This window comes from Phoca vitulina, unplaced genomic scaffold, assembly GCF_004348235.1.
Source record: "Phoca vitulina isolate PV1807 unplaced genomic scaffold, GSC_HSeal_1.0 scaffold65, whole genome shotgun sequence".
In the NCBI taxonomy this organism is placed as follows: domain Eukaryota; kingdom Metazoa; phylum Chordata; class Mammalia; order Carnivora; family Phocidae; genus Phoca; species Phoca vitulina.
Genome location: NW_022589768.1, coordinates 7,447,694 through 7,463,969, shown reverse-complemented (window position 1 = coordinate 7,463,969; position 16,276 = coordinate 7,447,694). Strand labels below are relative to the sequence as shown.

Below are 16,276 nucleotides of genomic sequence, written 5' to 3'. Positions count from 1 at the left end.
CAGACAGGGGTTCCTCATTTGGGAGATGGGGCACAGAGCAACCACTGTCCCCTAGTCTCTCCACAGCCCTTGTCCACTGCTAGTTCTCTCTCTGCCTTCACACCAGGTTTTCCAGCTCCTGGGTCCAACCTGAAGTGCCTATGTCATTGGCAAGGGGTCAGGTGCGGCAGCTGGGGGCCAGGGCTGCAGGTGGCCCCAATTCCCAGGGATTGATGCAATTGGAACAGAGATGACAGGAGGAGACTAATGAGGAGGAAAATCAGCTCAGAGGCTCCCCCGCCCTTCTCAGTGGCATCCACGCTCAACCCCTTCTTTGGGACTGGGAAACTTCAAAGTGGATCGCCATAAGGGGCACCAGTGAGCTCCTGTTGTTGCAGGGAGACGGGTCTCGCCAGAGGGTCTCTGAAGCCGGGGAGGCTCCCCTAGGTCCTTTGAGCAGTATCCACAGAACAAAGAAATCTGGAATTTGCCCCCCACCTCATCTCCTTTCTTTTCCCCCAAAGTTTGAGGACATTGCACTTTCTGATCTTCCTCTCTATGTGCATCATATTTCATGTCCACCCCAGCCCTGGGTTTCAGTGGGGCCGTCTGGTAAGAGAGGAGGGAAGCAGTCCAGATGACAAAAGCATTTGAATTTCTTGGGGCGCCTGAGTGGCTCAGCACCCAACTCTTGATTTCGGCTCAGGTCGTGATCTCAGGCTCTGAGATCGAACCCCACAATGGGCTCCGCACTGAGCATGAGACTGCTTAAGGTTCTCTCCCTCCCTCTCCCTCTGCCCCTCCCCTGCTCACGCAAAGTTTCAAAGTGTTTGGCTTCAGATTTCATTAGTATACTGATTTAACCCATTTAATATATGCAGAGATACACACATTCCTAAATGTTCACATTTTTAAATATTCAAACACGCACACACGCATGCCAACCTACACTTTTTAAGTATAAAAATCATCTCTCTCCTTTTCTCTCAAAATCCACTGTCACTTCTCCTTGCTGACACTCCCAAACGATTTTATGAGAGAGGAAGCTGGGTAAGTTATCACAAGCACAGGTGGGTCTCATCTGGCTTCCTGGCTTACAACTGGCCATTGGTTTCCCGTTGTTTTTAGGATAAAATCCAAACCCCTTAAAACAGTCATGGGCTCTAAATGTCAGGTCTCCCCATCTCTCTCTGCCTCCTTTCCTCCCATGCCCGTCCTCTCCACTCATTACACTTTGATCTCGTTGGTCTTTCTGTCCTTGGTACCTACCAAGCTTTTACCTGCCTCAGGCCCTTTGCACATGCATTCTTTTGGTCAGAAAAAACTCCACCAAGTTATATCCACATGACTGGCCAAATTAACTGGTACTGTCTGTTACCTCGCAGGAACATCCTGACTGAAACCCATTATGCCCTGAATAATGGTTGGATACCCAGATAGATACTTCTATCCCAGAGCAGAGCTTGCCAAGGGTCAGCTGTGATTGTTTCTCAAAATCATTTATGATCCATCTGTTAATGTCATTGCTTAATGTAATGAAATATCATAGAAACCAATGAAATATGAGTACAAAGAGTTGGCTGGTTTTCTTTCTTTTTCTTTTTTTTTTTTTTTAAGATCTGAGTAATTTGGGGGACGTCTTGGTAGCTCACTTGGTTAAACGTCCGATTCTTGATTTGGGCTCAGGTCATGATCTTGGGGTCATGGAATCAAGCCCTAAATTGGACTCCATGCTCAGCGGGGAGTTTGCTTAAGACTCTCTCTGTCCTGCTCCCTCTGCCCCTCCCCCACCCTCTGTGCTCGCTCGCGCTTTCTCTCTCTCTCTCTCAAAAAAATAAATAAATCTTTCTTTTTTTAAAGATTTTTTAAAAATTTATTTGAGAGGGAGCAAGAGAGCACAAGCAGGGGGAGCAGCAGAGGAAGAGGGAGAAGCAGACTCACCGCTGAGCAGGGAGCCCGACGTGGGGCTCGATCCTAGGACACTGGGATCATGACCTGAGCCGAAGGCAGACGCTTAACAACTGAGCCACCCAGGTGCCCCAAGTTGCCTGTTTTTATGGAAACTAAGGTGAAGACTTTAGAAAGACATGCTAAAGGTCAGTGGTTAAAAAGTGTTAAGAATAAGAGGAAAACCTATTTTTTAAGAAATTGGGAAAATACTAAAAATCTAAGATTCTGCACTCAGATTGTTTCACAAATGTTTTAAGTGCCTGTTCCAATGTAAACTAACTGACACTGGAAATCATGAACACCCAAAACAAAAACAAAACAACTCTCCAAACGAAAAGGAACTTAAGAGCTGCAGTTCATACACACTGGAAGAAATAGAACATTAGAGCCAAATGATTAAAATTATCAATAACTACAACATGAATTTCCTGCAGATAAAGTTAATTTTATAGGAATAGGCTGATAGAGATGTTAAAATAAGTAAATGCTCAAAGACAGTAAAGAAATAATTATTTAAAACAACAACAACAACAACAAGGTATGCAGCCAAAACAGGGAGAAATAAAATTAAGATAACCATAAAACCATGAACCAATTAGACATCTTGGAAGTAGATTATATGGTTCATGGAAGTTAAAACAAAAGCCCCCACAGAAAGGACAAACCCTACACTAGATAAACCACAAGAAGAATTCATGACTCGGAGCAATGCTGAGATTCACCCAGAACACAGCATGGAGAGACAGAGGGAACCAGGAAAGGCAGAGACGAGGGGCTCATGCCCTCATCTGTGAAGGAGAGGGGCTGCCTGGATCTGAAGTGCTCCCACCACTGATTCGCTGCAGGACCTTGGGCGAATTGCTTGACCTCTCTCTCTGTGCCTCAGTGTCCACTTCCGTAAAATGGGGATAGTGATCTTACCTGACACTGAGGGTGGCTTGTGAGAACAAAACATTAACATGCACACATTACTTACAGGGGGGCCATAATCAATACTCCCAGTTAGATGTTGTTGTCATCATCCTGAACACCCCTCCTCCTCCTCATCATCTATCCCTTCAGGGCTCTAAGGTTCTAGGATTCTGAGATGTGAGCTAGATGGGCCTGTGTGTCCCCTTGCCTCCTCCATCCCCAGTGCCTCACGCAGGGCCAGGCACATAGTAAGTGCTCAATAAATATTTATGGGATGAATAAATTAAGCATATTTTTAAGAATATGATCAATCTTTGAAAGAAAAATATTTTATAGCACACTGAACTCTTACAAATCTAACATCAGTGTATCCTCAATGTAAGGAGAAAATAAAACACTGCCAACCCCCCAGAAGTGCCCCCACTGCATGCCCCGCACCTCCAATATTCCCTCTCTCACCCCAAAGGGAACCACTATACTGACTGACAGAGTTCACGATCTTGCTTTTGTAAAACTCTTTTTACTACCTAAATATAAATCCCTAACCACTAGAGTTCAGTTTTACCTGTCTTTTAAACTTTAAATAAGTGCAATCATATATATAACATTATATATATATTATATTTATATATAATATATATATGTATGTATATATATGGTGATGGTGATGAGATATATATATATGTATATATATATATTTTTCTCTGTATTTGTCTTTTTTCATTCAATATGGTGTTTTTGAGATTCTTTATTATTACATACAGCTATAGATCACTCATTTTCCTTGGTGAATAGTTTCCCATTGTATGAACATACCACATGTATTTATCCATGTTGCTATTGATGGACATTTGGGGCTGCTTCCAGTTTTTGGCTGTTGTAAATAATGCTTTATGAACATTATTAGACATATCTCTAGATAGATAGATAGATAGATAGATAGATAATAGGAAGGAAGGAAGAGAAGGAAAGAAAGAAGGAAGGAAGGAAGAAAGAGAGAGAAAGAAAGAAAGAAAGAAGGAAGGAAGGAAGAAAGAAAGAAAAAAGAAAAGAAAAAGGTGGGTGGGTAGGTGGATGGGTGGGTAGGTGGGTAGATAGGTAGATAGGTGGATGGATGGATGGATGGATAGATAGATGATAGAAAGAAAGATGGATACCTAGTGGATATAGGTCTAGAAGTAGCAGTGCTAGGTCACACAGTATGGTGATGTTCTAGAATACCAAACTGTTTTTCAAAACAACTATACCACTTTACCTTCCCACCAGCAGAGGAGGAGAACTGCAGTTGCCCCCTACTTTTTGTCAGCATTTGGTATGATCATCACCATTTAGCCATTCTGCTGGGTGTTCACTGGCATCTCATTATGGTTCAATATGCATTTTTCTGGTGATGAATTAGGTCGGACCCCTTTCTCATTCTCCCATCAGCTATTTGGCTATCAGGAGACTCTCTGAGATCTTGTGAACAAGTGTATTCTCTGTCAAGTGACTATTCCAAAATGGTATCACCGATTTTAAAATATGAATCACGTGATTTTAACGTCAGTCTTACACCACCCATATGTCCAAATTATGCTCTGCCTTGTCCTGCTCTCCTTCATTCCTGGGTATTCTTTTGTCTCCCCAGCAGACTGCAAGCATCTTCAGAACAGAGGCTGTGATGTCTCTCTCTGTCCCCCATGGCACCCACTGGGCAAAAAAATTCTTGCCAATTGACTTAAAACCACAATTTTGGGAAAACCTAATTTTGGGTTATACTTGGATGTGTTCTCTGAAAGTCCACAATTACCCTGCACCAATATGAGCGCAAACTCAAGAGGAAGGAGCCTGCACAAAGGAGTAAAATCTGAAGAGGACAAGAAGCAGAGAACACCATTTCTCGGCCCTTCTCCAGAGGAGATGAGTGTCTTCTCCAGGGAATGGTGTCTGGGTGGATCCCCTGGGCAGCAAATGGTGTATAATCTCAGGGCACTCATCTCCTCCAGGTTCCCAGACTCAAGGAGAGAAGAAAACCCTCTTAAAAGGATGAAAAGAGAAACACATTTTCTGTGTTATCCAATCTGGGTACTGTCCCTTAACCCCTGACTGCTCGGTGAGAAACATTTCCCAAGGTTTGGGGCCATCATTCCATTTCCTGCTCAAAGCACAAAAATGTCCATTTCATTTACCAGTCCCCAGAGGGATGCTGGAATGCCCAGTGGATTCGTGTCACCCTATAAATTAAAAGTTTCAGGGAAGTGCAGATTCTTTGGGGACGAAATTAGAAATTTTTCCACTTCCCTGGTTCAAGCCATTTAAAGACATCCTCGCTCATCTGACCATCCCATGTCTACGGAGGCACAGTGAGCAAGTTTATTCTCAGGCTGCCTAGCAATAATAATGATCAGCCTTCACGGAGGAAATACTCTAGTTCCTTATTTATTTTCCAGATTGTGGGTTGGCAGACAACACCTATTTTTGTAAAATATATATATATTAGAAAATGGCCTACCATCAGTTTACCTATTGTTTATGGTGCTTTCCTACTTCTTGGGCAGAGTTGAGCATAGTAACGGACAGCATATGGCCCTCAACGCCTAAGATATTTACTATCTGGCCCTTTAAGAGAAAAAGTTGAGCACCCCCTATTCTAGATGGTGAGTGCAATCTTGGCAGGTCGTTCATCATGTATCTAAGCGTATTCAATAAAACCAATATCGAGAATAACGATGGTAATAAAACCAGGTAGCAACTACTCTTGATTGAGCATTTACTATGTCCCAAGCGATGTACTAAGGATTTTACGTCGGTTATGTGATTTAATCGCCAACGTTTTAAGGGGGAAATATTATATTTCCCATTATACAGATAAAGAAACTGAGGGCCAAAGAGGTTAAGGGTCTCATGCAAGATCACAAAGCTCATCAGTGGCAGGGCTGGGCCTCCCACCCAGGCTCTCTGATGCCCTTCCACTATGCCTGGGGGCTAAACAGCATCCGTGGAAGCCGTCATCTGCCATCTGTGGACGGACACAACCGGCAGACACAGGAGACAAAGAATATACAGGGGCGACTGGGTGGCTCAGTCGTTAAGTGTCTGCCTTCGGCTCAGGTCACGATCTCAGGGTCCTGGGATTGAGTCCCGCATCAGGCTCCTTGCTCAGCGGGGAGTCTGCTTCTCCCTCTGCCTCTCCCCCCTGCTCATGCTCTCTCTCTCCGATAAATAAATAAATAAAATCTTAAAAAAAAAAAAAAAAAAAAGACTATGAATACTCAGACCCAAAAGTCAGGGAAGCAGGGAACGGTCGTCATGAGATGGTGGGGTCAGAGCCCTCGGTGCTAAGGGAGAGACTCTTTTGAGGTCCAGGTGAGCGTCCTCAGTGGGGAGCAGTATCCCCTGCTCTCAGCCCAGAACAGCAAGCAGAATTCACACACTGCCCTCAGAAGCATTCCTGGGGCACCCGTGGAGGCCACTGAGACCTGCAGGTGCCCCCGAGGGCCTCCTTGGCTCTTGTCTGTACAAATCATGTTCAATGATTTGTCCAATGCTGGTTTCCAGGAGAAGCTGTTCCCTGCTGGCTGAAGTATGGGGGGAGGGAACTGGTAGCATGGAACTACTGCCCCATGCATTTCAGCTCCAGCTGCAGATCGGCCCAGCTGGCTCAGCAAGACAGAAGCCTTGTGGTTACTGGGCCCATCGAAGTGGCTGCCAGGAGGCAGTAACTCTCAGGCATGCTGCCCCTTGGGCTCCGAACTTGGATCCCAGGGGGGCTATAAGAAATGTTTCCAGCTTCACTCACTAGTCTCCCTGTGCTTAGTAGCTGACCCTCCCCACCCTTCTCCTTCTATTCCCAGGGACGTCTGCTGCCCTTGAGCCGCACACCCCTCACTCAACTCTGTTCCTGAGAAATGTCAAGAGCCTTTCCAGGCAGCTGGGGACGGGGATGAGCCAGGCTCTTTCACCAGCAAACTGGTTCCTTCAGCGGCACCCCACCCCCAGCCCCCTTAGGCTTCAGAAGCCAGAGGAAACGTCACTGACCTCGGAGCAAGGGCCCGATTGCATCTGACAACGCCAGTTCGCACCCAGAACGGAGCGAGCCTCTCCTTCTTGCTCCCCGGCCCCCAGCCACCCCTCCCCCTTCCTGGCGCCTGCAAACCTCTGGGAGTTACCTTCACGGCCACGAGCATCTTGTCCTTGGTCGGGCTGAGGTTGTAGCACTCGGCCAGGAAGACCTTCCCAAAGGCTCCCTCGCCCAGTTCCCGCTTCAGCACGATGTCCCTCCTCTTAATGTGCTGCACATCTGTAGGAGGGGGACAGAGGGGAGAGCAGCCCATCAGTTCGGGTACCTGTCCTCATTACAGAGGGGAGTGCTGCTTCTGAGTCCGCGGCACGGAGAGGCAGACTCGGCCACGAACCCCGACTCACTCATGAAAAACGGCGTTGCGTTGTGGTGTGAGTCCGACCCAGGACCAAATCAATCTCGGCTCTGCCCCTGACTCGCCCCTAACCTGTCTACATTACAGCTGCCTCAGCTGGAAAACAAGAGTCCATAGGAGTTAACACACAGGATTCTGGAATAATTAGCTGTAGTTGCTGGACAGCATGGATGCATATGGCAGTCTCAACGGCTATGGGCATCGTGCGGGTTCTGACTCAGTAGGTCTGAGAATCTGCACTTCTAACAAACTCACCGGGGATGCCTGTGTGCCGTGGGCCCAAGGACTGCACTTTGAATAGTGAGGTTTGAATCCCGGCCCCCCCCACCTCCTTGCTGGTTTTTTTGAGCTTGGGAAAGTGATTTCATCCCAGAGCCTCAATGTCCTCATCTGTAAAATGGGATTAACATCCATCCATACCTTCCTTGCTGAATTCTTGATTAAATGAGAGAGCCCACTTGAAGACTTTGGCCCAGCGCCTGGGACAATCCAACGACACACACGCACACACACACAGATGCACACACAGACACACACAGGCTCTTGTTATACAAGAGTAGCTGTAACAGTCCTAGCACAGGGTCTGGTTTGTGGTGGAGACGACTAAATGGGAGCTAAAATTATCTGGAGGGAGCCTCTACTTGACAAATCCCGCTCCTCTGAAAGACCACTGAGACCATGAAAGCCAAGTCCAGAGAGTGCCCCGGAACCACGGTCTATGCAGAGAAGGGCTGCCACCACCTCAGCAAGCCTATTAAAGTCCGTCTGCCGGGAAGAGGCAAGGATGTGACCTCAGCCGTCCCCCTCCCCTCCCCGTTTGGAAAGATTGCTATTGGAGGAATAGTACAAGCGGTGGGCTGGTGATGAAAGGAACAAGCCTGGAGATGCTCACTGACCTCGCCATTATTGTGCAACGGGCAGACGCCCACCGCCCACCTGTAGGAACGTTACGAAGAGCGTCGCAGAGCCGGGAAAGGGGACTGTCTCACAGGACCTTGTCAAAAACTGAAGACGGAGGACCGTGGCCGGCCGGCCGTCCCCGTGAGCGAGGAGACAGGCGACAGGAACAGACAGGTGTGGCTGCAAGGCTTTGGCGTTTGGGTTGGCTTGGGAATTCCTTCCAGAATAGTCTCTATAAATCTTTTGTTTGTTTGTTTGTTTGTTTGTTTTTTCTATCAGAGTTCATGGTCTCCCCACCGTGTCCCAGATGACCTATCGGGGAGGATCTGTGGGAGGAAGCATTTGCAGACCGTTTTTCCCTCCTCCCCAGCAAGACAGACCTGTAGGCTCCCAGCGTTGCTCCCAGGCTGCTCCTCACGGGCCATGTGACAGCCAGCTGGTGGCCACACACAGCAGGGCTTCGCCCAGTCTTTACAACAAGCGAATTAAACATCGGTTGCCTTCTCTACACCCTGCGTCACTATTTCTTAGCCTCTGAGGAACGGGATTTGTTGGCCTTGAAGGGGAAGGCTAAAGAGTCTCCCACTGAGAGAAAATGGGAGGTCAGGACCTCTCGGGGGAGGCCATCTGCTCTCCGCTGCATAATCATTCCCAGGTGACCAGTAATGACGCACGGGGTCCTACAAGGTGAGCGTCCTGGCGCGGCCACGGAGCGCAGATGGGCTGAGAAGGCAGCCTTATGAGGCCAAGTCCCCACCTCTGAACACGCAGGGACTGGAGAGGAATGAGAAGTCAAGGGCACCCGGATCCAGACCTGGGTCCTCCACACAGTATGGGCTGGGGCACCTCACAAAACATCTTAGGACTCAATTTCCTTGTCTGTAAAATGGGTGTGGGAGGATAATACAAGTTCTACTTACCTACTACATGAGCCGTTTATGTGAAGGTTTGTAATTCCTCAAGTCTTCTAAAATGTCAGCGTGTTTTGGTGTTTGCATCATTGTGGATATTATTTTACAAGAAAGCGAAACAAGGGCCAAGTCAGAAGTCCACCCCTGGGGGCTGAAATGGGACTGGAATCCAGAGCATCAGGACATGCCAGAGTAGCCAAACCACAAGGGGACAAGCCTCCTTTGGCCCTAGACCCCACCCCAACACCAGTCTCCCTCAGCACTGGAAGAGGGCAGTGTCATTCTCAAACTTGAGCTGCAATAGAATCATCTAGAAGGCTTGTTAAAACACATTGCTGGGCTCTTCTCCCAGAGATTCCCATTCACTAGGTCCAGGTTAGGGCCTGAGAACTGCCTTTCTAGCAAGTTCCCAAGTGACGCTAATACTGCCGATCTGGGCACCCCACTTTGAGAACCACTGGAACAGAATGGACATTGGTAGGGGAGGAATTAGCCAGCTCTTAACAGACAGTCCCATGCCCACAGATGTTTTATTCATTTCTCGCCACCTGAAGGCCTGCAATCCTAGACTTACTGGGGGCTCCTCCTCCCGACCTAGCTGCATGGCCTAGGCTGAGTCAAGGTCCCTCTCAGGGCCTCAACTGCTCATCCACACGATGAAGATCATGCCTCTCTCACCTTCTTATGTTCTGGACACATCCCCACAAAGGCAAAGCAACAGTATATAAATTCCTGGATCCCTCAGTCCAACTCTGGGCTGAGCAACCTCACCAGCCCCCTGAGCTCTCTCATTCTCAGCTGCCATGACAGCAGAATGAGGACAGAGGGACAGAGGAATTCCATGGAGAGCCTGCTCTCAGCCTGCTGAATAGACGCCGGGCTAGGGCCACGTCTTAGAGCCCACTAGCTCCCCTCCCTCCCTCAGCAGTAAGAATCACAGGCCCAGAAAGGTTCAGACAAGTCAAGTGGAGGCAGCAAACAGGGAGCCACTTCTCATACCTCCCTCCGTAACCCAGGGCTCAAGAGCCTTGAATGCAACAGTGGGGGCACAGGGGACCACATTACCGGGAACTTTGCTGCTCTCTGCAAGCACAAAGAAGAAGCCTCCGATGGACCAAAGTGTCTTCCCCAAATTTGCACAGGGATCCTCTTCAGAGACTTGGAAACACCCAGTGGCTCAGAATAAAATAGGCCTGGCTCACCCTAGTTGTCTTCAGGGAGAAGTATTTTGAGAGCAATACCTGAGCTTAGTCCACAAAGAGGGCAGTGAGATCTAGAAAGGGCGGTGGGAGGGATGGAAAATAAATATAGATTCCATTCCACTATAAATCCTCCCCCAGGAGAGAACATCCCACCGGTCATGGGGATGAGAAGCTCAGCAAATGCGGGGCTTCAGTGGAGAGAGGCTGGGTGTGGGCCAAACGCATTAAGGCGAGTCACTTCCATGTGGACAGCCCCATATACCAACAAGACTTTAGCCTCCCAAACACCATCTGAGCAGCCGCTTATCCCCGAATCTAAGTAGGAAGAAGCAGGGCAAAGGGAAGTGAATCTGTGACCAATCCTTCCCCTTGGTCAACATTCACTTCTGATAGCCACGAGAGACAAGGGTTATTGTGCCCCTTTCACAGATAAAAAAATGGAGGCAGGGCTAACTCTCCAAAGTTCACAGGGCCAGAGCATGGCCAAGGAAGGCTTCTCTCCTTTCTATGGCTCCCGAGCTCACGTTCCTTCCATTACTCATGATGGCCTTTCTTCCGTCCTCCCCTTCCTTGTGGCCACTAAGACCATTCTGTCCACAGAAGGTCACCCCTCCATCTTCCCCTTCTTCCAGCCTTGTCCGACTTCTCTTACCCCACCCCTCCTGGGACGCTATTGCCCAAGGGAAAAGGAAGGAGCACCTTCCCAGAGGCCCCAGGGGAGGGGGGTGGGAGGGGAACAGTGTGGGAGGAAAGGGCGCTGCACAGGCCCTGGGGGACGGCTGGAGTGAGCCATTCTCATTTCTGACGTCCTCTTGTCTATTTGGGCCCCTTTTTGTGCTTATTTTTAGCTCACACAGTGCTGCTCAGAGCTGTCTCTGGTGAAGCCATTTGACCCGCACGCCAAAAAGTGATGGATTCTCCTAGGAGGAGAGGGCATCAATCTCCTTTTACTGCCTGGCTGGCTGGCCTAGCAGAGTCTGGGTCACAGGGCTCAGACGCCGGGACACTGGCAGGGGACGAGGAGGGAGAGGGATTCACAGCCCAGGCCGTGGGAACACCTCCCAGTCTCTAGGAGGAGGGGCAGCTGCAGAGAGCCAGGGGCCAGTGACCAGGAGGAGCGGTCTTTGGGAGATGACACGGGGCTCCTGGGACTTTCTATCCTGACTCTTCCCTAGCCCCTTCCTTCGACACAGCCCCCACTTGGGCTCTGCCAGAGGAAGCCCTCCGTAGGGTTTCTCTTTCCTGCAGGACAACAGGTTCCTCAGACGAAACAGAATGAGGATTTCTGTTTCAGTTACTGCTCCATGAATTTTCCTCTGTACCGAGGACCAAGATAATTATACCCCATGTATGGGATTCACTTCTGCAAGGTCTTGCAGGGCTGGAGCGAGCTTGACCTAGGGCAGAATCACTAATCCAAGGAGGTCGCAGCCACCTCCATACAGAAGACCTCCGAGCCCGCAGAGCTCAGTGGGCAGGCTGTGGTCATCCCCCTCGTCCTCCCCGTGTTCACCTGAACTGCCTCGCCCAGTGCCTTCTGTGACCTGCACAGGCCCGCGGGACAGACATGGCTGGAGATGTACCAGCCAGAAACTGCTCCATGCTGCTGACCGGGCAGGAAGAGGAAGCATAAAACCCACAAGAAACGGGGTGGCTGAGAAATGGAAGGACTGGGGAAAAGAGACAGGTCTGTATTTGAACCCTGACCCTGCAGCTCACTGCCGTATCCACCCTCGGGCCATAGTTCCTTATCTGTAGAATGGGTACGTGACTATCTACCCAGCAGAGTTGTCAGGAGGACAGATGCACGCTTTCCGGATACTAGAGGTCATCGGGACTCTCCGACACATAATGGACATTAAATACAAGTGTGTTCCTTCCCTTCTACAGGATTTTTATTTTATCCGAGAGCTCAGTCTACTGTAAACCAAAGAGTGACTTGGAAAGAAACCTGAAGAGGGGTCGAGATATTCTCCTGCAATAAATGGCTGAGGCTGCTCCGGGGGCGGGGGGAGCCAGCGCCGACTCGAGGCGGGGGGCTCCCGGCAGCCTGTCCAAGCTGCCACCGAGATGTCCAACCTCCTCCCTCTACAGAGTCCAAAACAGTTTGCGGGAGGAGGTTGGACAGACAGTGGAATAAAGACATCGAAGGCAGAGACAGCCACCTACTAAAGATCACTATTGATTAGGAGGAAGAGACCCCAACAAGCAGATGTCCCAGGGTTGGTGGTTATAAATAATGGTGGTCCTGACTCTGCTATGTGCCAGGCAGCAAAGTCGGTGCCCCAAAGCCGGCATGCTCCCTCAGTCAGACCCAGGATGTCCTCACAGAAGTCCACGGGCCCCCTCCGTGCTTTGGCTGACAATTGTCATAGGAGGCCAGGCACGCCGGCAGCACAGAGACCATCCCTCCCTGAGGGCTGTTCTCCTAAGGGACTCAGAAGCAGGCCCTCCCAGCACCCCTCAGGGCTGGCTGGGTGCTCTCTTAGCTGAGGCCTGATGGGCTCTCCTGGCCAGCCTGCCTTCCCTGCTCGCCCGGCCTGGTGTCCTACCCAGCGCCTAACTCGGTCCCAGCCTCATTGTGGAGACATCTCCCAGCGCCTCCGTCTTACCCTGTGCTCGTCTCTTTGAGCTTCTTGTTATCCCCTGATGCCCTTGTTAATAATACAGATAAGTCCCATCGAGAGGGCACATCCCCGGAGCCAGGCACCGTGCTAAGTGCTCAGCACGCCTCGTCTCCTTTGTCCTCACAGCTGTCTTAAACACAACGTGCTGCCGAAGTTCAAGGTGACGAAGCAATTTGCTCAAGGTCACCCAGCAGTGAGAGGTGGCCCTCAGACTCTAGAGTCTAGGCAGGCTGAGCCACCCTGCCCCCCGTCACTCAAGACAGCCCCCTAGCCTCTGCCCCTCCCACCCCCAGGGAGGGCACTGCTTTTGGAACTGGCAACAGCACCCGGTGGAAACCAATCATATCTATAAGGATGGGGAGAGAATCATTTCCGACGGAACCCATTCCTGCCACCGTGGGTCGTCACCCCCCAAGCTCAACAGGAGCAGCAAGGACGGCTTCTGGAAATGAGGATGGCACCAGAAGGTACAAATGCAAGGCCCCGATGCCTCACAGAACAAGAGAGGGTCTCCCCAGCCTTGGGGCTCTCACATTACGAGGAGAGTCCTATGTGCTAGGAGGGGGAGAGTCTTGGCAGGAAAGTGGGGGGAAGAGGGAACAAGAGAAGAAGGAAGGATCTCGGAGAAGTGTGTGTTTTCTTTGCACTAGCCAGACCCGAGGGTCTCGGGCTGCCAAAAATGCTCAGAAGAAAACATCAATTCAATACCACACATTTAATTACACATGAAATGGAATGTCTTTAAAAGGAAGAATAACATTCCCAGAGCTCCAACTGTGGGTGTTTGAAGTGGCAGGAGGGAGACAGAGGGCCAGCTCTGCGTCTTGGAGGGGGAAGGAGACTGCCGAGAGAGGGCAGGACTCCTGCTTTTGCTAGAGGTAGGAATTTCTGCCTGCCCTTCGAGACGCACCCTCCTCCCTGCTCCTCACGGCCCCAGCGGCTGCATCTGGCCTCTGGCCAACAGGTGGCAGGGCGACTAGAACTAATTTCCCCTCGGGTATTGCCCAAGAGCAGAAGCAGGTAAGCCCTGGCCAGCTGTGGCCTGCAGCCGACCCGGTCAGTCCTCCCCGTGGACGGAGGAGCGGAGCGTGGCTGGCCCATCCCAGTAAACCTCTCTTGCAAAGCAATCCCTGCATGATTCGCGGGCAAGGAAAACAAGAGGACCTCCTGAGTTCACATCAAGGATCTTTCTAAGAGAAGACCTTTCAGAGGCTGGAGAGCCAACCGAGGAATGTGGCAGAATTGTTCATGGAGGTCTGGAATTTAGCATGTGCCCCCCGTTACTCACCAAATGGGGGGTAACAATGGTAGGGAAAAGGACTCCACTGTCTGCAGCCGTGGCTGTCCCAGGGTGAGGCTGACTCAGGACTGTCAGAACCTGAGGTGGCTGCTGGCCAGTCTGGGTCCCATCCCAAGGCTCCTCTAGCTGGATTGGGGCTCCCCTGCCCAGTTCGAGGGCTTGGCAAAGGGGGCTGGCAGGTGCTCAAGTCGGAGACCCACGCATGATGTGTGTTGTTAAGTCCATACACTGGGCCCCGGCACAGGGCACAGCACGCAGCTGGTCCTCACTAAATATTCGACAAGTGAACGAAGGGATGAGAACACCCTCTGAATCACTGCTAGGGACTTGAGCGAGAAGAACACTACAGAGAGGGAGGAAGAAGGGAGGCTGAGGGAGCAGTAAAAAGAAAGGGAAGATGAGTGAGAATGGGAAAGGATCCAGAAAGTTCCGAAGAGCAGCCTTATTTATGTCCTGGCTCCAAGACTGGCCCCAGGAACCAGGACCACATTGAAGCAGGACAGTTCTGAGACCCACATCCTGAGCCTCCCTCCAGCACCCCGTCTTCTTAGCAGAAAGCATCTGTGATCTCCTGTGACAAAGCTCAACACACACCAGGTCTCACCTCGGGGGCATGTGTGCGCCCCAAGGCTAGGGGTAACGGGCTAGGACTCCAAGACGCCGTGTTCCCACTGAGATGAATAAATAAATAAGACACCCTGCTGTTTCTGGAAGCGGTGGAGAGAGGATCAGCAGAGGACTGTCTGTTCTGGGGTGATTTCCAGCTCACGTTTCCCAACACGAGAAGTTCAGAGAGTGAGAGGGAAGTTCAGATGTGTCCCCGCCCCCAGGTGCTACCCCTTGGAGCTCGACCCAGGAGCTCGGGCACTTACCAACACCCGGGGCCTCCCTCACCCACCCTGCCTTCTGTACCTACTTCCTTCATCTACAGGTCTCGTTGGCCCTTCCCACGGTCACAAGACCCCTCTGGCTGTCATTAAGCATTGACTTCCCAAGCCGAGAGTAAAGAGCAAAAGAACTCCCCAAGGAAAGCATCTGGAATTGAGCTGCTAGGTGCTGAAAGATGAAGCTCAGGCTCCAACTGGAAATCGGTCCCTCCAGCAACTTGCCTGGCTTCCCATTCTCTCCCCTCTCCTCTGGCCTGGATGTTTTCTTTCCAACTTGACGGTGACAAACTCTCGCTCCAAATGCCCATACAAGGGGCTCATCCTGCATCTCGGTCTCCCCAGAGGCCCTTCGACAGCAGCTCCCAGGGGATGCTGCTTTGTCCTCTCAACCCTGGCATCTAACTCTGTACCCCAAGTCCCTCCTGGGACACTATGGCTTTTCACCAGCAAACACAGAGCAGAATGTGCTCAAGGGTGTACCTTCCAGCTGTGCAGCTCGAAGCCACGACACAGATGGCCTGGCACCATGGAGTTGTGAGGATGCACCTTCACATAGACAACTTGAGGTCAGGAAACAGAAACGCCTAGGAGAAATACCAGGTGAACCAGAGGAGGACCAGGGGACCAGTCACCCACTCACGGAATGTGCCGTCGGACTTGAAGACTACCAGCTCCCTTAGGTCCAGTAGGAAACCGAACCCCTTCAGGCAGGAGGGGGAGGAATGGGTATTTTAAGGTTCGTACAGGCAGAGGCAACAATATATCCAAATGCACAAAAACAAATTCAAAAAGAACAAGAAAGGGACGAGAAGGGGGCCTTCTTGTAAATAAGCACGAGTATCGAGAGCCAGAACATAGCTTTGGGATGAGGCACAACCGGGTAGGAATTCACGTTCAACAATACATCTTAGGGGACAGACCTGGGCAATTTTCTAAGCGGGGCTCAAGCTTCAATGTTTTCATGAGTGAAATTAAGAAAATACCCCACCCATTGTCATGAGGGTTCAGTGAAACTCTGCATGTATAGTAACCTGTCTGAAGGGTATAAATATGTATAATAATGGCTACAAAGCTTCACAAAGGAACGTGCCCATGTCTTCCTCCCACTTGCTCCCTACTTAAACCTTCCATGATCTTCTCTGGTTACTTAATCTCTCTGATCCTTAATTTCCTCACCTGTAAAATGGAGATAG

General features: G+C 50.3%; 1 protein-coding gene across 4 annotated transcripts in view; it reads right to left on the bottom strand.

Annotated features, from left to right (window-relative positions):
• NTRK3 (neurotrophic receptor tyrosine kinase 3) overlaps nucleotides 1–16,276 on the bottom strand; it is a 379,660-nt gene that overhangs the window by 54,769 nt on the left and 308,615 nt on the right. For all 4 annotated transcript variants that reach the window (XR_004297851.1, XM_032391894.1, XM_032391890.1 and 1 more), the window contains exon 14: nucleotides 6,990–7,120. Coding sequence is in view for 3 of the 4 variants with exons in the window: in XM_032391894.1 (XP_032247785.1) it covers nucleotides 6,990–7,120 (131 nt within the window). In the remaining variant the exon portion in view is untranslated. The remainder of the gene's footprint in view (nucleotides 1–6,989; nucleotides 7,121–16,276) is intronic.